At 44.2% G+C, this 23,210-nt stretch overlaps 1 protein-coding gene across 1 annotated transcript in view; it reads left to right on the forward strand.

Moving 5' to 3' along the window:
* gabbr2 (gamma-aminobutyric acid (GABA) B receptor, 2) overlaps positions 1–23,210 on the forward strand; it is a 220,890-nt gene that overhangs the window by 115,781 nt on the left and 81,899 nt on the right. The window contains exons 5-7 of the mRNA XM_085445503.1: positions 12,634–12,699; positions 13,013–13,201; positions 16,424–16,666. Coding sequence (XP_085301629.1) covers positions 12,634–12,699; positions 13,013–13,201; positions 16,424–16,666 — 498 coding nt within the window. The remainder of the gene's footprint in view (positions 1–12,633; positions 12,700–13,012; positions 13,202–16,423; positions 16,667–23,210) is intronic.

A 23,210-nucleotide genomic window follows, 5' to 3' on the forward strand; every position in this document is an offset into this window, starting at 1 on the left:
TATTTTTTGAATGATTGTTGTGGTTTTGATTACGATTATTATTATTATTGTTAGAGTTCCATGCTTCTGTTTATTTGGGGTTAAGATTTGTGCCCTCATGTTTTGTGTGGGTTTAGTTTCATGTGTCATTTTCTGTCTGTCTCTCTATGTCAAGTCTGCGTCTTAGTGTGATGGTTTCTTGTTCCTGTTTTATTGTGAAGGTCTGCGTCTCTTGTGAGTGTGTTCAGTTTTACCTTTGTCTCGTCTTGTTGATTATTCCCAGCTGTGTCCACCACCTGTGTGTAATTCCCCTGTGGTTCTCTGTGTATTTAAGTCATGTCTTCCGTCATTGTAGTTGCTGGTCCGTCTGTGTTTCCACCCTGCTTCATCTGTGTGTTTCCCTGCAGTCAACCATCATCTGTTTCCGCCCGCTCTCATTCATGTCCAGGTTCGTGTTCTGTAGTTAGTTTGTTCCCAGTTTAGTTTAGTCATTGCTCCGTTCGCCGTTTGTCCATTTCCTTTTTGTGTTTAATAAACCACCCTCACACCCATACAAGTGCCTGCGTTTGGATCCTCCTTTATTTTCCACACGGCTCATCTCACTCGCCGTGACAGAAAGAATGAAAGAAAGAGAGGGAGAGAAAGAAAACCAAGGGGAGAGGAGACGGTGAGAAAGTGGGGAAGAAAGAAAGAAAAACAAACAAAACACCTGGATCACCTGTATGGAGAAAAAAAACAGAAGAGAAAGCAAACAAAAAAAGAGCAACATAATAAAAAAACAGCACCATCACAATAATCTAGCTAGCAGTAGATAACAGTAGATACTAAACATTAAACAATATTGTGCAGCACGCAAGATAGAAAGGTGTAGTCCGCGTCTGTGAACACCCGTGTGTACACCTGTGTGCACACCTGTGTGGATCAGCATGCTTGTATTCCAAAGGTTTCTCCATGTAACGATCTGCTAGGAAGTGTGGGGAGCCATAGCCCCGTCCCCCAGGGTATGAAGCAGGTATGGAGGAGATCCAGGCCCCAGATATCCAGAGGCCCCAGAGTACGAGGACCCGAGGAGGACCACCAAAAGGGGGGGGAACCGTGCCACCCTCCTGGGAAGAGCTGAGTAGAGCCCCAAACGAGAGGTCACCCAGCAGCTACAGAGCAGAGGCCAGAGGGGGTTGCAGTGGTGTGCCCGTGGACTCTGCCAGCAGCCAGCTGTGCCAGAGAGGGCCGAGCTTCAGGCCCAGAGGCCAGAAGCCGGAGGGCATCCCACCCCCCGGAAGGGGCCCAGCCGGGCCACTGATGTGAGCCGGTACATACATGAGCGCCCAGCCCCAGTCGACAAGGACCACCAACACACCAACGTCTGAGGGCATCAGCCACCGGCAGGGAGTGTGGTGAGGGGAGATAGGCCTCCGTACTTTAGAGGGCCTGAGATGTACCCAGAGAGGTTGAGTCTAAGACCCAACCTGACATATAGACACAGACGAACAGGCACACGCGGACACAAACATGCATTCCCACCCCATATACACAACCAAATACTCGGCACTCACCCAACGTGTAGACAGACACAAATAGACACTGCACAGACAGTCGCACTCCCCAAACATACTCTATATCCCAGGTCCAGGTAACCCCGCCCCCAGAGGGGCAAGCCGCACCTAGACCCAGGAGATGTAACCCTTCTCTCTGGGGTGGACGCAAGCGGACCACCTCCTTATCTGCAGTAACAGGGAGGCCCCGCATCCCAGACCCCAATCTGACGGCCAGCACCTCCTCCCAGCCCCCCAGCCCTGACGGCTAACAGAACCGGGGTGAGTGAAGACCCCAAACCTCCCAATGCTCGCTCATATGTAGTGTTGCTGTGTGCTGTTCTAAAGTGCATTTAAAACACAGGAGAGCATGGTTCCTGCTTCCTCTCAGAGAGCAGCACGGCTCCTCCTGAAAACCCTTAGTGTCTATGTGCATTTAAAGTTGAGGGTAGGGCACCAGCGCCAGAGGTGGGTTGGAGTACACTGACCATCCTCTGGATGCTGTAGAACGTGCCCACCCCCAAGGCCCTATATGTATGTGTTATGTGAGAGTGTGAGTAATGTGGATGTCTAGGTTGCAGAATAAAATTGAGGCACAGGCGGCCAGAAGGGGACAGAGGGGGAGTGCCTCCCCTGCACCCTGGTGACATACCTGGACCCCAAGCCCTGCGTGTGTGGGTGGGTGTTGTAGAGCGGGAATAGGGAGGCAGCTGAGGATGGAGAGGGAAGAAAGGGAGGGGCAAGTGGCACCTCCCTGGGGCCAGCTCCCCCGCTGACCCCAGTAGGCACCCCCACACTCTGGAACCCACCAGCGCAAGGGGGCCCAGGCCCATCCGGACCGGAGCCCGCAGCAGCAGCACCGCCCAGCCCCACAGAGTCCGGGGCAGCCCACCCGACTCCACCCCAGAGAAAACTGCACCCACCCCATCATCCAATCATCTCCCAAACTACACAAGACAATAGACACCCAGGTTGGGTTCATTCTCTGCCTCTCCTATATCTCTCCCCCACCTGCAGAGTGAGCTCCTGTAGAGAGGAGACCACCTACAAAGATATAACAGCCTCCCCACCAGTTAGAGAGCCCCCTAGTTGGGCCGATGCACCAGAGGTCCCCTGCACTGGGGCTGAGCCCCCCTGCACCCACCCGCCCACAGCTCCGGCGACATTGTCATTGTTTTAATGACATTTTTATTGATATTAACTTTGTCAGGTCGTAAAATGATTGTGATCTAAAACTCAGACATCTGGCATGGACTTAGTGGCTTTAAAACCAACAAACTCACAGCCAAACCTTGTATTCAAAATTCTGTTTAACCTAAAACTAACACGACGGCACCACTTCTCAACAATAAACTAGAAGCAACCTAATCTCAAACCTCTTTCACCTGTTTGCTCAGTGTTGTACAACTTATACTGTAATAATACAACTTGTGTAGCAAATATAAACTAACATTTGGCTCTATAGACACTGTGGATCAGCTCAAGATGAATGGTTCACACTGATAGTGTAATCATAAGTTTGCCTATTTTGTAAGGCCTCTTATTGATACTCATGAAACTGATGAAGCACCTCTGCTGGCCCACATCCCCAAATGGCACAGAGCTGCAAAAAGAATATCCTGCTGCAGAGATCAAACACTAGAACCTCTTCGCATTCCATTTTAAAGACTTTTATTTTGAAATCCTCACACTGATAATTGTTGTTCAGTTATTAGTGCCAAAACTTCAAACGATAGCCTTGTGTTCACCTTGAGTGAATTAGTGATCAGACACATCCCTGCAAGAGTTTATATTTCATCATATCTGCACACCACACATGCGCTGCACAGTAATCAAACAGATGGGGGTACGGTTTTAGTAATAGCAACAACACGTAGCCCAGTACACAAATCACATCTCCCACTAGCTCGTAAAAGACCATCATTAGTACAGTGTTTATATGTGTGTGCGGTGCCTAATAAGCCTTAAAAGTGCCTGATTGGGATTACGAGTTACAATATTACTCAAACAGACAAATGACTGCTGTAAAGTTACGAACAACCCTGTCACAGATAAAGCAGTCAAGGCTGCCCTTAACACTATACCCTGATTCAGAACTATTATGGTAACAGTTATATAAAAGCTTAAGCAATGAGGGTAATTTGGGGCTCTGTAGTGCCCCAGTCCATCTGCAGTGCAACACAACACCATACACTCACTCATGCCCTTGCCCACAACTACACAGCGTTTTCATGTTGTTGCCAGGCAGGCTAGAATTTATACTGAGGCTGTGGCCCACGGCCATAGTTGGAGTCATTTGGGTTAAGTGCCTTTTCTTCAGGGAAGAACAGTGTTATCGAGTAGCTGCCGGCACGTGTGTGTGTTTCTCTCTCTCTCTCTCTCTCTCTCTCTCTCGCACACACACACACACACACACACACACACACTCTATCTATCTATTTATCTTTCTATCTATCTTAGCCTCAGGGTCTTGGAGGTAAATTTCAGTGACTGGCCGCTCCTTCTGATCTTGGAATGCATGACATATGGTAGCGACTGCCTGAGGGGTGACCTAATGAACTGTATTTGTGGGTTCCCAGGGCAATGGCAGTATAACACAGGTTGTGTGTGTGAAAATCTAGCTCGCGTTAGTCACATTCTACATTACACTTCAACCCAGACTATAAAACATGTTCATACATATTTCTTGAAAGGTACTGATATACAATTCTTTGCCATTTAGAGCTTCTATACCCAGCCTTTATTAGACGGATACATTTCAGAACTGCTTATGTGTTATAAGCAGTAGTAGCTACCCACATTTAGTGTTCAAGTATATTTTGCTAAGAAATGAGATCCTGTTATTACAAGGTAACTGTTACTAACACAGTTGTTCTTCCATTCAGTTTAATTTTCAGTAACAGAATTGATTCCTATCATTTGGGCCTGCATAAGTGTCAGGGTTCCTGGGTCGTTGACCCAGTGTTTTCTGTTTTGTCATGTTCAGTTTATTTTCACATCTGTGTTTTCTGTGCCAGCATACCGCCTGCGTATTGTGTTCCAGTTATTTCCATATATCATTAGTCAGACTAAGTTCAGCTGCGTACTCACCGGTTTCTAATCATTCATCACCCAGCGTGTATTTAAGTCCTCAGTTCCATCCGATCCTTGTCGTGTCATTGATGTACGTCTGATGTTAGTGTCGTCTGTATGTTCAGTTAGCCAGCCAGTCCTTCATTCATTCATTCATTCATTCATTCATTCATTCATTCATTCATTCATTCATTCATTCATTCAGCCAGCCAGCCAGCCAGCCAGCCAGCCAGCCAGCCAGCCATTTCCTCCCTCTGTACTGTTTGCTCACTCCTTCGGCAATAAACATCCACCTTCACCTACCTGCCTGTGAGTCCAGCGATTGGGTCCTCCTTCTCTCGTCCACGACACTACTCCTGACAGAATGACACGAACCCGCGTTGTGGACCCAGCGGACTCTGAACTTTTCGAGCGGCAGGAGGCAGCGCTCCTTCGCTGGACGGAGGGGCTTCGGGGAAAACAGCGGCTCTTCGCGGAGAGAGAGCACGTCTTCGAGGGGACTCGCCTGGCTCTGGGCGGGCCTCGGAGACGCCGCGTTCCCCCACCTGCTGCCTCACCTGCACCGGAGCATTCGCCGCGGAGAGCGGGCGTCACAGGCCAAGCTTTGGCTGCTCGCTCTCCCGCCGCTCCGCTCCTCGCTCGCCCGCCAGCCGTTTTACTCACTGGAACTTCACCCTCGCCATGGCACAGCGGCTCCGCCTACCACCTCGGCTCAATGGAGGCTCCCGCGCCAGAAGCTCGGTTGTGTACCCCACCCGCTTCCTCTTCCCGGAAAAAGCGGCGCACACGCCACCATAACAAGGACTATTTTCAGCTAGATTAGATTAGATTAGATTAGATAGAACTTTATTAATCCCTCGGGTGGGTTCCTCTGGGAAATTCGATTTCCAAAAAAGCACAGCACCGACAGAAGTTACAGAGTTACAGAATATTATATATATATATATATATATATAATACACACACACACACACACACATATATATATATATATATAAATACAGAGACAATATAAATAAAATATACGAAGGGGATAAATAGAATAAATAGGAATAAAAATAAAAATACAAGTGAATTGCACATTTCAAGTATTGAGTCTATTGCACCGTTGACTATTTACAAAAGTATTGCACAAAAGGTATTGCACAGTGAGGTGAAGAGGCACTACAGCTTAGTTGTTCCCCCCTCCTTTGTCCTCCTGTTTCCCCTCCCTCTCCCCTCCAGGGAGGAGTTAAACAGTCTGATGGCATGTGGGACAAAGGAGTTTTTAAGTCTGTTAGTTCTTGTCTTTGGGAGAAGCAACCTGTCACTGAACAGACTCTTCTGGTTGTTTATGGCCGTGTGCAGAGCTACTCCCGGTGGTGAGTTCTAGTGACTGTTTTCCACCCTCCTCATTTGATTCTTCACCTCAAATAACTAATAGACTTATCTCTGATTCATGGGGGGTCTCCCTCCTAGACGAGGACGTAGACTGGGACAAATTTTTCTGCTCTGCTCCCCCAAAAACTGTTCAGTCAAAGACTGTAAATAGTGGTGGCAGGAGGACCAGAACAATCCCAGAGAAACCTGCCAGTATCACACACCCGGTCGTTATCTCCACTCCCGTCAGTCAGGCTACACCCACTCCAGTGCCAGCTCCCAGGAGGAGGGCAGCTGCGACCCAGTCTACCTCCACGCCCGCTCCTGTTTCTCGGGTGGGGGTGACTGGTGTCCAGCCACCTCCCGTGCCTGTCCCAGCGCCCAGGCTGAGGGCAGCCAGAACCCAGCCAGAACTCCCTAGCGGCTTGGAAGAGCTAACCGGTTCACCTGCTACCTCACCACTTCATCCACCTCCTGACCCAGCCTTTCACGCCCTCGCACTATCCCTAGTTAGATTAGCTGAACTGTCCCCTGCCCAGGCACCAGCCTTACTAGCCCAAGCTGTAGCCTTATCTCCGTCACTAGCTCAGTCTGTAGCTCAACCATTAGCCACACCAACCTCAGCTCCGTCGTCAGCCTCGCCTACCTCTGTTCATCCCTTAGCATCTCCACTCCAGTCAGTTCCCTCACCTGCTGTTCAGCTTCCACTCCAGTCCCCTGTAGTCCAGTCTCCTGCCCTTCAGTCCCCTGTAGTCCAGTCCGCTCCTGCCCTCCAGTCCCCTGTAGGGTAGTCCGCTCCTGCCCTCCAGTCAGTAGTCCAGTCGCCTCCTGTCCTCCAGTCAGTAGTCCAGTCGCCTCCTGTCCTCCAGTCAGTAGTCCAGTCGCCCATCCACCATCCTGTTCAGTTCCCGGACCTGCAGCCACAGCACCCAGAGCCAGCTGTGAGCTACCCTGCTTCTCAGCCAGGGGTTTCCGCACCCGCTGGCCCGGCCACTTCCCTGCCAGAGGTCCCCGCACCTGCTGGTTCTGTCCTGTGTGTGCCAGGGGCTCCAGTGCCCACTGGTTCTGAGATCGTTTTCGCTGGAGGGCCCGAGGAGCCCGTCCAGCCTCATGCCTCGTCAGCTGGAGGGCCCGAGGAGCCCGTCCAGCAACCTTCCTCGTCAGCTGGGGGTTCAGGAGAACCGCACCAGCCTCATGCCTCGTCAGCTGGAGGGCCCGAGGAGCCCGTTCAGCCACCCGTCTCCGCTGGAGGGTCCGAGGGGCCCGTTCAGCCTCCCGTCTCCGCTGGAGGGTCCGAGGGGCCCGTTCAGCCTCCCATCTCCGCTGGAGGGTCCGAGGGGCCCGTCCAGCCTCCTGCCACGTCAGCTGGAGGGTTCGAGGAGCCCGTCCAGCCTCCTGCCACGTCAGCTGGAGGGCCCGAGGAGCCCGTCCAGCCACCACCTGCGGCTGCCTCACTGTCACCTAGCTCTGCTTCTGCTTCGCCTGGTCCAGCTTCAGCCTGTGCCTCGCCTGGTCCAGCCTCTGCTTCTGCTACGCAGTGTTGGGGAGTAACGGAATACATGTACCGCCGTTACGTATTTAAAATACAAAATATGAGTAAATGTATTCCGTTACAGTTACCGTTTAAACAGGTGGTATTCAGAATACAGTTACTTTGTTGAAATAAATGGATTACACTGCGGTACTTTCCTGTTTCATTTTGTCGCGGGTCAGGACTGTTTGGGTTTTGTTTGACAGCTACGTTCTGTTGTTCCAGGCGGCAGCGTTACGGTTGCCATGGTTACAGGGCAACGCTCTCTCTCTCTCACTGCGACTGTGTGTTTCCTGGGTGAGAGAGCGCCTTTTCGTTGTTGTTGTTGTTGTGCTAAGCTAACAGGCAGAATGCTACAAGCATAGCTCTAAAGAATGTAGCATCATGGGCAGTGTAGTCCGTGTTGCAGGGAGAATGGACGCGAGGAGGGAGAAAAAGGGGAGTGGAAAGGTACGTGTTGTCATCGAGGAAAAACGGGAGCTGGAAGCATGTAAATATAATAATAACCACTTCAGCCAAGAAGAGTGCCTTACGAGCCCAGTTGTAAGTAAGCTATTAAGACTCGACTGTACACCGTGTTTGTGTTTTCCTCCGAAAACAATAAGTTCCGTTGGAGCAGCCTTTCAACGCCTCTCTCTGTCTCTCCAAGAAAAGTTGACCCACACAACAAAGTAAAGCTATTTTTCGGCTACGAGCCGACAGGGACCCCGCCGTATTAGTCAGAGGTCCCTTTACTACAGTTCGGAGTCGCGGACCTTCAGTAATAGTAATAAATCACACAGCAATAGTACATTCACGTTGTTGTAAAAAGCATGATAATATATTAAGTAATCCAAAGTATTCAGAATATGTTACTGTCATTGAGTAACGTAACGGAATACGTTACAAAATACATTTTGGGGCATGTATTCTGTATTCTGTAATGGAATACATTTTAAAAGTAACCTTCCCAACACTGCTGCTACGCCTGGTCCAGCCTCTGCTTCTGCTTCGCCTGGTCCGGCCTCAGACTCTGCCTCGGCCTCTGCTTCGCCTGGTCCGGCCTCAGACTCAGCCTCGGCTTCTGCTTCGCCTGGTCCAGCCTCAGACTCAGCTTCGGCTTCTGCTTTGCCTGGCCCTACAGCTGCTCCTCAGTCTCCGCCGGCTCCCGCGCCGCCTTCTGCAGCTGCTCCTTGGCCGCCTTCTCCTCGTCGCCGGTGTGGTCGACCACCGCACCGGCTCAGTGGCCGCCGCCGTCTTCCTCGCTGCCGCCCACCGGATCGACTTCAGCGTCTCTGCCGGCTGCGTGGCCGCCCACCTGAACTGTATGGGCTCAGCCACTGGCCGCGTGGCCGCCCACCTGAACTGTATGGGCTCAGCCACTGGCCGCATGGCCGCCCGCCTGAACTGGCTCTGTGTGGACTCCGTCCCTCCGTCCTGGGCCCCCTCCGCCCGCCCTGTTCTGGTTTTTTTTCTTTTGGCCGTCGGGTGCCGGCCTTTGGAGGGGGGGTACTGTCAGGGTTCCTGGGTCGTTGACCCAGTGTTTTCTGTTTTGTCATGTTCAGTTTATTTTCACATCTGTGTTTTCTGTGCCAGCATACCGCCTGCGTATTGTGTTCCAGTTATTTCCATATATCATTAGTCAGACTAAGTTCATCTGCGTACTCACCGGTTTCTAATCATTCATCACCCAGCGTGTATTTAAGTCCTCAGTTCCATCCGATCCTTGTCGTGTCATTGATGTACGTCTGATGTTAGTGTCGTCTGTATGTTCAGTTAGCCAGCCAGTCCTTTGTTCATTCATTCATTCATTCAGTCAGTCAGCCAGCCAGCCAGCCAGCCAGCCAGCCATTTCCTCCCTCTGTACTGTTTGCTCACTCCTTCGGCAATAAACATCCACCTTCACCTACCTGCCTGTGAGTCCAGCGATTGGGTCCTCCTTCTCTCGTCCACGACACTACTCCTGACAATAAGATTGCTTATAATGACAATTATGATAGTTTTGATCAATATTGATATCCCGATTATTTATGATTATTATCCATTGCCGTCCAAGCAGAACACTGCTTTCCCATCATTTCACATGATTTGTACGAATGTGAAATAAAATTGGTCCTCTTTCTTCACCTAAGCTCAGTGCAAACGTAGAAAACACATTTGAAAAAATACTTCATCTCTGCAGACAAATAAGGCGTTTTTTCACCTGGAATAAGTGAATATTCTAAAAGCAAAATATAGTTTTTCACTCTATTCCTTGCACCTGTGAATTTGTGGATCTTAACAAAACTTGTAGCGACCAATCTCTTTTCCCCGTTTTGCGTACAGTACAAAATAATCCAAAACAATTGAATGAAGGGAGAAGATCTTTTGTCCAGTAAGTGGAACATTTTCATGAAGCCCTCATTACTCATACAGGGAGTGCAGAATTATTAGGCAAGTTGTATTTTTGAGGAATAATTTTATTATTGAACAACAACCATGTTCTCAATGAACCCAAAAAACTCATTAATATCAAAGCTGAATGTTTTTGGAAGTAGTTTTTAGTTTGTTTTTAGTTTTAGCTATTTTAGGGGGATATCTGTGTGTGCAGGTGACTATTACTGTGCATAATTATTAGGCAACTTAACAAAAAACAAATATATACCCATTTCAATTATTTATTTTTACCAGTGAAACCAATATAACATCTCCACATTCACAAATATACATTTCTGACATTCAAAAACAAAACCAAAACAAATCAGCGACCAATATAGCCACCTTTCTTTGCAAGGACACTCAAAAGCCTGCCATCCATGGATTCTGTCAGTGTTTTGATCTGTTCACCATCAACATTGCGTGCAGCAGCAACCACAGCCTCCCAGACACTGTTTAGAGAGGTGTACTGTTTTCCCTCCTTGTAAATCTCACATTTGATGATGGACCACAGGTTCTCAATGGGGTTCAGATCAGGTGAACAAGGTGGCCATGTCATTAGTTTTTCTTCTTTTATACCCTTTCTTGCCAGCCACGCTGTGGAGTACTTGGACGCGTGTGATGGAGCATTGTCCTGCATGAAAATCATGTTTTTCTTGAAGGATGCAGACTTCGTCCTGTACCACTGCTTGAAGAAGGTAGGTGTCTTCCAGGAACTGGCAGTAGGACTGGGAGTTGAGCTTGACTCCATCCTCAACCCGAAAAGGCCCCACAAGCTCATCTTTGATGATACCAGCCCAAACCAGTACTCCACCTCCACCTTGCTGGCGTCTGAGTCGGACTGGAGCTCTCTGCCCTTTACCAATCCAGCCACGGGCCCATCCATCTGGCCCACCAAGACTCACTCTCATTTCATCAGTCCATAAAACCTTAGAAAAATCAGTCTTGAGATATTTCTTGGCCCAGTCTTGACGTTTCAGCTTGTGTGTCTTGTTCAGTGGTGGTCGTCTTTCAGCCTTTCTTACCTTGGCCATGTCTCTGAGTATTGCACACCTTGTGCTTTTGGGCACTCCAGTGATGTTGCAGCTCTGAAATATGGCCAAACTGGTGGCAAGTGGCATCTTGGCAGCTGCACGCTTGACTTTTCTCAGTTCATGGGCAGTTATTTTGCGCCTTGGTTTTTCCACACGCTTCTTGCGACCCTGTTGACTATTTTGAATGAAACGCTTGATTGTTCGATTATCACGCTTCAGAAGCTTTGGAATTTTGAGACTGCTGCATCCCTCTGCAAGATATCTCACTATTTTTGACTTTTCTGAGCCTGTCAAGTCCTTCTTTTGACCCATTTTGCCAAAGGAAAGGACGTTGCCTAATAATTATGCACACCTGATATAGGGTGTTGATGTCATTAGACCACACCCCTTCTCATTACAGAGATGCACATCATCTAATATGCTTAATTGGTAGTAGGCTTTCGAGCCTATACAGCTTGGAGTAAGACAACATGCATGAAGAGGATGATGTGGACAAAATACTCATTTGCCTAATAATTCTGCACTCCCTGTAGTGTTTATTGGGTACCTGTCTTTGCCCAAATGAAAAACATTTGCGTTGGTGATTTCAGTGCGTCTTTGCAACCTGGATGAATGCACAGACTGCACAGGCTCGCTTGTGGAGTTCTTAGTTGATATTGGATGGTTCACATTAGCTTCCCTTGTTTTTCTTGGCCTTCATGCATTTATTATATCGCAGCTTTTGTTTGTATACCCAAACAAAGGATGATGATCAGCTTTAAGGGACAAACTCTTTGCTTTCTGCTGTGCCAGACATTGTTATTTGTTATATATCTTTTAACTTATTGTTACTCATCCAGACTAGTCCAGGAAACTTCAAGCTGCACGGTATAAAGGGAACACTTGATTTGCTATTGATGGAGCACACATGTCAAATATTGTGCCAAAATCATGAGATTAAAACTCAGTTAATTGTGTTTTTGTACAAGTTATATACACTGAGTTAACCTATATCAATATTATTTGGTTAGGTTTGGGACAATTTTATGTGTGTGTATTTTTAGTGGTGAGTTTAGTTTAGTTCTACTGTCTGTGGACACACAGTGTGATTGCATGTAGGTCTGTGCTTGTGTTTAGGACTACACATATGTCTGTGCTCACTAAATGGCAGAGCCTGATCTTTTTTCCCCACCATGAAACATGCTGAATTTCCACCCGGGGACTCTGAATTATTTACAGAGACAATTACCAGGCCATGTGCCTCGAATACTCAAGCAAGTTCAGCCTGGTTTGCAAGCAGTTCTGCCTGCTGACATTGTCTCCGTTCTAATAGAAGGACTTCGCAATTTGGTAATGCCTTAGCCTCTCAACAACTGGTTTGTGCCTCAGGTCCCACATCCCTTCTAGGTACAGATTAGAGGATTACACATAGTAATGAGTATGTACAGTAAAGTAAATACAACATCTCTGATTCTGTGTGTTTGTTAACTGTTTGGAGTTATGGTAGACTCACACACAGCAAAACTGATCCCATAGCATATAGACCCATGTAGTTTCACCAAAAGACAGCTGTGACAGCTTTTCACCATTAAAGCCAGGGAGTCAAAAGATCACAATAAAAAGCTTGCACGATTACATTAGGATTGTAAATTGAGATTGTATAATAAGATTGTAGTGCAGCATAATCCTGATTTCTTTCTCTGTTTGAATAAAGTTAAATGTTTCCATTTAAGTAAATACGTATTTTTTTTAGGACAATGATGTGAGGATCATCATTGGCCAGTTTGATGAGAACCTGGCCTCCAGAGTCTTCTGCTGTGTAAGTTTCTTTATGATGTTGCCTTCTGTTGTCTTGGCATTTTATTTTAAATGATAGAAATAGTCTTATACACAGTTGGCGCTATTAGTAAAATGCATTGTGTCATAATTATGAACAAAGCTGACATGCTTTTTTTAATCCTGTTTCAATAAGGAGTAATTAAATATATCATTAGATGCACAGAATTTGGACTTTAGATGGTTGGATTTCAAAGTGTCATTTTCCTTTCTTTTAAGAACAACAAGATTAGTTGTTAATCTGAATCTCTCTGATTTTCCATTGCTCCAACCTCTGATTATTGTGCCCAAACCAGGCGTATAACCTGAACATGTTTGGGAGTAAATATCAGTGGATTATCCCTGGCTGGTATCAGGGCAACTGGTGGGAACAGGCCAACAACACCAACTGCACCACCAAGAAGCTTCTCACTGCCATGGAGGGATACATTAGCGTGGACTTTGAGCCACTCAGCGCTCGGCAAATCAAGGGCATCTCTGGCAGGGTGAGTGACATACATCTCAACTACACTCTGATGTGCAGAAGGTAATTTTATACTGTATACTTAAAAACGTGAGGTAAATAGAATAATTTTTGTCTGAAGGTCTTCATTCATAAAGCTTAGGGAAGTTTTTTAAGTCAAGTTTAATTTTTTTTAAATAAAGTTTGATTGTAGTTCGTTAAAGTAGGGCTGTAACAAATTTTTCATTGATTAGTCAACGCTTATTTTTTATAACTCTTATCTCCACTTCCTGTGGGCAAACCTCCTGTTCTAGGCTCCATTATGTCACCTGCTCAAGTCTGCCCACCTGTGAATATCAACCTGTTGTCTCGTCCCTCAGTACATTAAAATAATGACCCAGTAAACATATAAATTTGAAGATAATCAAAGCTATTTTTAATATTTCTCAGGATGGTCAGAATAAAAATTAAATAAACATTAGAAATGACTGTTACTTACAGCTTCTCAGATGGCGTAGTGTTCAATGCCAATTAAACTATTTAACTAATTATATAAATAATTAATTATTGATAATGTTAGATGGAATTTGACGTCAGAGCTCCAGGGTGCCAGCTTTTTAAATGCTCGTGCACTGCAGTAGTGCTGTAGTGAAAGCAAAGCTCAGCTTTCCACAGTCTGCATTTAACTTTCTGTGAAATGCTTTGACATTTTTAAAAATCTTTGTTTCCATATTTTTTTCATCCTCCTGTTTTGCCATGGGTGCCATATTCTCCCTCTTTAGTACTGAGTGCTAGTGATGTGTCGCTCGCGAACGAAATGGCTCTTAGAGCCAGGTCTTTGACGTGAACGACGTGAGCCGGTGTTGTGCCAAAAAGTGATTGTCTGCCAAAAACTGATTTCCGGTATTTGCCAAAAAGCGATTGCTCATATTTAAAGTGCTATAAGTAACTTGTTGGGCTATAATATGTTAAACATATGTCAAATGCATCCCTTATGGATGACATAAAGTCATCTTGAGCCACAAACAACATTCGTGTAGCAAGATACAAGCCGCAATCAGTTTTTGGCAGCGACTTTTATATAACCTTTATTTATGCAGTAAAAAAAAATCTCATTAACATTAAAAATGTATTTTGTAAGAGTAAGTTGCCCAACAGGACAGCAGAAATGGCAGCAAATATTACAATAGTTCTGTAAAAATATTTTAAGTGGGGATAAAGGACCGGATTGGTTATAATGTAAGTACAAGTTGTAAAGATACTTAAAAAACAGATAATTTTTTAATTCTTTATGTAACCCCTTTGTATCCCCTGTTCACCGAAGTCTATTTACGAACATACGTAAAGATATTACACATAAAAAATACACAGAAACACTGGAAATCAGTTTTTGGCAGACAATCACTTTTTGGCACAACACCAAGCCATGGGTTGTTTTTTTTCTTTCTCTAACCCTCTCTCGCACTTCTTCCGCTTCACTCCGCATGCAAGCCTTGTGCTTTGCGCTGGGCAGAAGGGGGAGGGGCGGTAGTTACACACGCAGTAGCGCAGGAACAGAGTAGGAGGGAGAGAGAGAAAGAGTATGGAACGCCAGGACTGCCATAATGAATTAATTAAATACACCATTAAATAATTAATTAAATGTGGCAATAATTAATTAAATGTGTCAATAATTAATTAAAATGTGAAATACATAAATAATTAATTAAATGTGTCAATAATTAATTAATTACATGTGTCATAACTATTTATTTAATTAATTAATTCCAATTTTAATTAATTATTGACACATTTAATTAATTATTTAATGGTGTATTTAATTAATTCATTATGGCAGTCCTGGCGTTCCATAAAAGAGAGCCAGGGAGAACAAAGTCACATTAGAAAGGTATAGTAATCTAGTTGTGGATGATAAAGGATTCAGAAAGTTTATTCATGCAGGCCCATATGACAGAGAATGTGCATCTTCTTTTGGTTTTCATATTGTAATTCATATTTAATTGTGTTGTGGTTTGCAGTGTTTTGTGTTGTTTCACTTTAAATTTGTTTAAAAGGAAAAAGCTGAAAATTTAAATAGTTAAAAGTTGAAATGTGAATAGCTGGTTTTTGTATTATATGATTTATTCATTACATTTTATGTGGAGTGGGTAAATAAAAGTATATTTACGGTGGCCCCTAGAGACAAAGCACGTACAAACTTCAAAACACGTAAAAACTCCAAAACATGTACAAAACACAACAGAGGTGCTCCAAGATGCTAGGCGCAGTGTTGAGCTTTTGTTACCTAGTGGCTACACAAGCCAGCAAGTACCAACGACTTGATTTGGTAGTAACAGGTAAATGAACTTTTTTTTTTTTAATTATTTGAATATATATATATGAGTGCTTGTGTATAAATACACAAACCATACACATATGCTTTCAATTGTGTAATTTAAGTGATCTAGGTAGCTCTGTTTTGGAAGTTCAGTTAACTCTAGGAATGTGTTTTGGAGTTTGTACGTGCTTTTTGGAGTTTGTACGTGCTTTGTCTCTAGGGGCCACCACATATATTTATATATGAACATATTTAAATAAAACCGCTTTTTTTTACATTAGTAATTCCTTTTGTGCATAATTGTATATTATTGTTAATAATAAATTAATTAAAGCAACAAAACAACCTGAAGAGCCGGTTCGGAGCCGGAAGATCCGGTTCTTTTTAGTGAGCCAAAACAAAAGAGCCGGTTCTATAAAAAGAGCCGGAAATCCCATCACTACTGAGTGCAGTTTTGGCCGACGATATAAGTGATACTGCCCCCATAGCTTCCTGTAGTTTATTGCAGTTACAAAAACAAATTTTAAAAAACCCAAATATTAGTATATGACGCTTAACAATAAAATTCCGCATCGTTTAATTTTTATAGTCGATGTTATCGATTATGCTGACAAATCATTGCAACTCTACTTTAAAGTAGTCCTGTAATAGTGTTTTGAAGACTCTTTGGAGACAGCGCTTAATTTCAGAAAGACATCCCTGATGCATGTTTTTAAACTAGAGAGCTTAGCCTAAATGAATCGTGGGATCCAAAGTGCTCTTATTTCCAATTAATTTTGTATCGTTATTTGTGGCAAATGAATCATTTACTTTGGGCCACACTACAACTGTTCCAATGAGTTTGACTTAACAGAACAGTGTTTTTCCACAGAAAAGAAATAAAATCCTATAAAGTTAGGAGAAGGACACTTTCTCTGTTTAATGTCCTCTCTCTTACCCTCCTTCCAGACCCCTAAGGAGTACGAGAGGGAGTATAGCAGAGAACTTCAGCAGAAAGGCGTGGAGGCAAGCAAGTTTCATGGTTTCGCTTACGATGGGATCTGGGTCATTGCCAAAACGTTGACGAGAGCGATGGAACTGCTGCGGATAAAACAACGGCAAAACATGCACCACAACTTCACCGTGGACGACCGTGAAGTAGGAAAAATGGTGCTGGACGTCATGAATGAAACCAACTTCTTTGGTGTTACGGTAAGTTAGGAAGCGGGCTGTTGTTTAGTTTGTGAATCTATAGCACATAGCAGTGATAGTCTGACATGTGTAGAGGTGAAATTGATTTCTTTTACTTGACTCACTTTCATATGGTGAAGCTAGCACCATCAGACAAACTGACAAACAGAAAGACACCGAAATTCAATGCACTGTGTGTAGGCAAAAAGTTCTCCCTAATACTGGTTAAGACCAGTGGACAAGTAGAAAGACTTTTATGTATAAAGTGCATGTACAGACAACATCCCAGTCCAAAAAAGACCAAAGGTTTCTGAAAGTTTTCAGTTTTTCTCAGTTGCTTTGGTAACTTTCACATAACATTCTTAAAGATATATTTCCCACTCAGCAAACCCTCCAAAACATTGAATTAATTTTAATAAATTAGTAATAGGAACCAAAATGGATAAACTGCTTTCATAAAGTGTAACTTTATAGGTGTTTCTCACATTACCTACATACGTATTGCTTGGCATATCTGATGTGATACATCAACTGGTCGTAAGGAAAGAAATGTGTATTCCCTGACAGGCTGGTGAGTGGTTTCTGCAGTTTGATGGTGAAATCATGTGCAAAGAGGGTGCTGCACCAGAAACTTCCTTTTGACTATTTTAGTAGCCAGCAGATCGTCATGGTCACCCATACTTTGCATGGAAAATGCCAACTTGTCTGACTACAAGCTAAGTGGTGATAAATCTCGAAAAGGTGCTACACAAACTGGAAATAAAGAATGTTCCCTTTCAAATTAAAAGCTGTGCTTCAGCACTGCAGCCAACACCTTTCAAAAGGTGTGACTTTTACTCTGCAGGCATATGACCTCTGTCTCCAGTTTGTGTCGCAATTTTCAGTTTCACTGCCGCTCAGAGAGGAGCTGATGAGTATTTGCAGACACGTCGGTGTCTTCAATGCAAACTGCAGATGGCTGTGAAAATCTGTTGGTGATCAAAGCAACCGAAACAAGGTTTTTGCCAGCCTGTTGGGGGATGCACATTTTTCCCTAACTACCTGACGTTGTTAGATGGTCGTGACTGGGGCTTAGGCAACTCATTTCTCAGTGATTGGCCTCAACTTCCAGCAACTACTCACCAACCGGTTAGGGAATACACATGTTTTCCTCGTGACTTTTGTTTACCAGCCGATTTCTAGGCTTTTATGATTCAATCCTTAATCACTACTCTACAATGTCACATCTTCAACTTGCCAGAGTGCCAGTGGACTCTGATACTTCTTTATAACAAACATATGTATATGTATGGCTACATTTGACAGAGTGATTTAATCAAAGTGAGTGTTGTATTTACTGTGTATTTGTTATTTTAAGAAATAGAGCATTTACATCTGCAAGCATTATTAGGAAACGAATACCTTTCCTCTAATGGTCACACAATACAGTAAACTAATTACAGCAACTGTATGTTACAATAAAAAAACAGTTATAGGAATGACTGATTGTTAGGGAAAATATTCTAAAACACTTCTTCAGTAAAGACTCAGAGAAGAGAAACACACAGAACTTCTTGCTAGCAAGGGCAGCCTCCAGACTGAGACTCGCACTAAGAAACTGCCCCGGTCTTTATTTATACTTCAGTGTGTGTGTGTGTGTGTGTGTGTGTGTGTGTGTGTGTGTGTGTGTGTGTGTGTTACTGCTGATCAAAGGGTCAAACATCCTTGGTCAGGAAGAGGGTAGCCTCCCCCTCACCCTAGATGGTTCACCCAGTGCTGGGTCGGGTGCTAAAAGACTGTGCTGCGGACCTGGCGGACGTCTTCACCTCTATATATAACACCTCGTTGTCCTGTTCACTTGTACCATCCTGTTTCAAAGCAGCAACCATCGTTCCCATCCCAAAACAGTCAAATGTCACATGTCTGAATGATTTCAGACCTGTGGCACTCACCCCCATTCCCGCCAAATGCCTGGAGAGACTGGTCATTAAACACATCAGAGCTGCTTTTCCACCATCCCTGGACTCGCACCAGTTTGCATACAGGGAGAACCGGTCAACCGAGGATGCGATCGCCACAGTGCTGCACACATTACTGAAGCACTTGGAACACAGGAACACCTATGCACGGCTCCTCTTTGTAGACTACAGCTCGGCTTTTAATACCATCCGGCCATACAAACTCCGTCCCAAACTCCACCAACTGGGACTTAACTCCTCTCTGTGCAACTGGATTGTGGACTTCCTCACTAACCGTAGACAGAGTGTCAGAGTGGGTAAGAACACCTCTTCCACCCTTGTGGTCAACACCGGTGCCCCTCAGGGGTGTGTTCTGAGCCCTCTGCTATACACTCTCTTCACCCATGACTGTATTTCCTCCTGCGCGTCCAATCTCATTGTTAAGTTTGCAGATGACACTACAGTGCTCGGACTTATATCCAACAATGATGAGACAAACTATAGGACAGAGGTGCAACAACTAGAGTCATGGTGCCACGACAATAACTTGGTCTTAAACACCAAAAAGACCAAGGAGATCATTGTAGATTTCCGGAAGAGGGGTCATAACAACCATCTGCCTCTCTTCATTGGCAGTGAGGCGGTGGAGAGGGTGAGCAGTTTTAAATTCTTGGGGGTAACTGTGACCGAGGACCTGTCCTGGGGCAACCATATCACCTCAGTTGTACGGAAGGCCCAACAGCGCCTCTACTACCTGAGGAGACTGCGGAGCGCACACATTCCCAGATCTCTGATGTTGAACTTCTACAACTGTGCCATCAGCAGCGTTCTGACGTATGGATTTCTAGTGTGGTTCCCCAGCTGCACCAAGGCCGATCAGCAAGCACTCCAGCGGGTGGTGAAAGAAGCTGGCAGAATTATTGGAACAAGTCTGCCAGAGATCAGTAATATCTTCCCCACTCGCTGTCTGAGGAGGGTGCACAGTATCCTGCGGGACCAACATCACCCTGCGCGCCACCTTTTCCATCTGCTGCCCTCAGGGAGAAGGTACAGGTCTATACAGGCCAGAACATCCAGACTGGCCAACAGCCTGTATCCACAGGCTGTGAGGCTCCTGAACTCTCTGCCCCCCTCTCACGGACAATAACCATATCCAACTTCTTAATAGCAATGAACTGGTCTGCATTGGTGCATCATATCTTTATTCTCTTCCCCCTCCTGCCCCCCCCCCCTCTTTCTTAAATAGATAACTATCATATCTGATATCATATCTCACAGTACAATAATATTGAATGGGTTGCATTGTTGTATTTTGTCATGTTTCTCAGGTCTTTGTCTGAATTTCTACGAACATTATTGCTAAGGATTGTCTTATTGCATTGGAGTCACACTGGGTTAAATATGTACACTTGGGTTTTAAGGGGTATTTATTATTTTCTTCTTTTTTTGGGGTTGTATGGAAGCCCCAAACGCAATTTCATTGTTCTTGACAATGACAATAAATAAATAAATACTAAATACTAAATATTTTTCAATAAATATTAATTTTAGCCTGCGACCTTGTTCTAGTTTTGAATTTTGGCCCACTGTGTATTTGAGTTTGACACCCCTGCTTTAGAGAGTCTTAGCTTACATGTGTGTTTATTTCATATTTTCAGTTGTTTCCCTCCACGGCTAAATAAACCGGTTTCAGTAATGCACTGATATACAAGAATGGACATAAGGGGCTTCTTTCAAAGAAAAAAACTCTGGTAGTATTTTATATATTATGCTTTGTATGTTGTTCAGTATTTTTCTATGCAAAACAAGAGGAACTTCAATACACAGCAGTATATTCACAGTTTAAACCAGATATTTACATACACTTTATGGAAAACACAAAATTTTTTTTTACTGTGCAACATCAATTTAGAGTAAACTTGTTTTGGATAAATAAATTTGAAATATCTTTTGAATTAGTTAAATGTCAGAATAAAGAGAGACAGAGCTGTCTATTTTTTATCACTTTCATCAAATTTAGGAGTACATGTACACTAAGTTTATTGTTAATTAATAAGAAAACTCCGGACGATTCCATTCTGACCTGAAGAAGCTTGTGATAGGTCAGTAGAGTCCATGTGAGTAAATTGGTGGCACAGCTGTGGATGCATATAAGGCAAAACACAGAGCCTGTTTCTTTGAAATGGGAAAATCAAGAGATGTCAACCAAAACACCAGGAAAAGAACTGTGGAGCTCCATAAGTGTGGCTCAATTTTGAATACAATTTGGTGCCATTTACAATTAAGAAATACAGATAGTTTCTCTCTTTACTCTTAAAGTTAACAAATATGTTTTTTATATTTATCAATCTAAAAAAATAAACATTTAGTCTGATTTGATGTTACAATTAAAAAAGTGTTTGTGTTTTGATCTGAAGAGTGTGTAATTATCTGGTTTCAACTGTATATTTGATGATTGTCAGCACAAAGAGGGAGAGAGAGGAGCAGAGAGGGAGAGAGAGGAGAATGAGGACAGAACAGAGATGAACAAGAGCAGGGCCCTATTTCAGGAAGCCGGTTTAGAAAACTCAGAATGAAAAACGATACTCAGGGTTGAGTAACCCCGAACTGTCCAACTCGGAATATTCGGTTTCAGAAAGGCTGATAACAAGTAGTTCAGTCAACGCGGAGTTGCTTTAACCCCAAATTAAGTGCGCGCACGAGGATACATAAAGCCCTGATTAGTGGAGCACAGATTAAGCGAGTCACCATGGAGACGGAGGGAAAGAAGGCGCGGTCAATGTATTTTACAGCGCTTGAGGCCGAAATTCTGATGGCAGCATATGCCGATAACATGCAAATTTTGCAGAAAAAAAGTAACACAGCCTCAGCTGCAAAAGAAAGGGAGCATGCATGGCAAAACATAGCCGACAGAGTCAATGCGTGAGTGTTAATTTAAACATTGATCTAGGGATTTCCACCCATTTAACACGTTATTTTATCATATGTTATTTTATTTGTTATTTTATACATTTTATTTTGTGATGTGATGTGAGCGCAGGTGCAACCCAACAAGCCCCAAACTCAACCGTTCTCCTGTCACCAGCACGTGAGCCTCAGCAAAGAAAACAAAAATGGAAGTAGTTCAGCAGCGTATTGTGCTGTAAAATCAACTTACTTCCAGACACATACACACACATAAACATTTGCGCGCTAATTTGTCACGAGATAATTTCAGCTACCTCTAAAACTGGTCGAAACACAGTTCCTTTTGGCGAACTTAAACCTAATTTGTCACGAGATAATTTCAGCTACCTCTAAAACTGGTCAAAACACAGGTCTTTTGGCGAACTTAAACCCCCCTTTTTTTAATCACATTTCTTTAAACTTTTGCAGCCGTCTTATATACCAAAATAGTGTTTCTCACCCCTGACGTCCCACTGGTGATTCAGATCATTGGACTGAATCCCACCGCCGTGGACCAGATTATAACACCGGCCCAGACCCGAATTTAATGTCCTGGGGCTCTCTCCTCGTCCAAGAGGGCTGTGCACAGGCTTCGGTGCTGGCTCCCCACGGCGTCAGGAATCAGTGCTGGATCTTGGAACAGAGTCACAGATAACAATTCTGATATTTTCTGCTCCGGCTACGAAGGACCAAATAATGTTAGGGAAAATATTCTAAAACGCTTCTTCAGTAAAGACTCAGAGAAGAGAAACACACAGAGTTCTTGCTAGCAAGGGCAGCTCCCTACTGAGAGACTCGCACTAAGAAACTGCCCCGGTCTTTATTTATACTTCAGTGTGTGTGTGTGTGTGTGTGTGTGTGTGTGTGTGTGTTACTGCTGATCAAAGGGTCAAACATCCTTGGTCAGGAAGAGGGTAGCCTCCCCCTCACCCTAAATGGTTCACCCTAGATAACACGGTGAGGAAGTCCTGCAGTTAGGGCTGCTCAATTAATCGAATTTTAATCACGATTACGATCTGGGCTTTCAACGATCATTAAAAATGACTGAGCCGATTATTAGCCCCTCCCTCATTTATCCGCGACACCTTAAAGGCCGGTCCGTGAAAATATTGTCGGGCATAAACCGGTCCGTGGCGCAAAAAAGGTTGGAGACCGCTGATTAAGAGGACCCGAGGGAAGCTCGGAAAGCTAAGCAGAAGTTATTTGGAGAGTGACTGCCGTTGGTTGAAAAGAGAGTTAAAAAAAAAAAAACTTCAGTGGTGTTGCACACCATTTTATATTATTATTTTAAAGTCATTGTTAACCCTTTAAAGCCGGTCAGAGCAGCATGCTCCGTTTTGCGTAACTATTTTTAAATCCCTGTAGAACCTGAACCGAGTAAGCTAGCGCAATAATTTGTTTTGCATATGAAACCGGAGGAGTTGTACTTACATCTGATGCCATCAGCTTGTCCTCGGTCACGGTTTCGTTCCACATATAGCCTTGCAAAAATTGCATAAAAAGCGCTTGCAGGAACAAAAACATAATATTCCAGAAACACGCTTTGCCGTTCCTATCAGCTGTTCGTAACACTTCCCACAGTGAAATGATGCACATGCTGTTTTCTTTGCAAATTTGCATCATAGGATTGTTTTTTGTTTTTCCTGCAGTATATAAAAATTGCTGTATCTCCAAAATAAAAC

The sequence above is a fragment of the Copadichromis virginalis genome, linkage group LG22 (assembly GCF_057382275.1).
Source record: "Copadichromis virginalis isolate Kocher_CV1m ecotype Utaka linkage group LG22, C_Virginalis_male_GT1.1, whole genome shotgun sequence".
Taxonomy (NCBI): Eukaryota; Metazoa; Chordata; class Actinopteri; order Cichliformes; family Cichlidae; genus Copadichromis; species Copadichromis virginalis.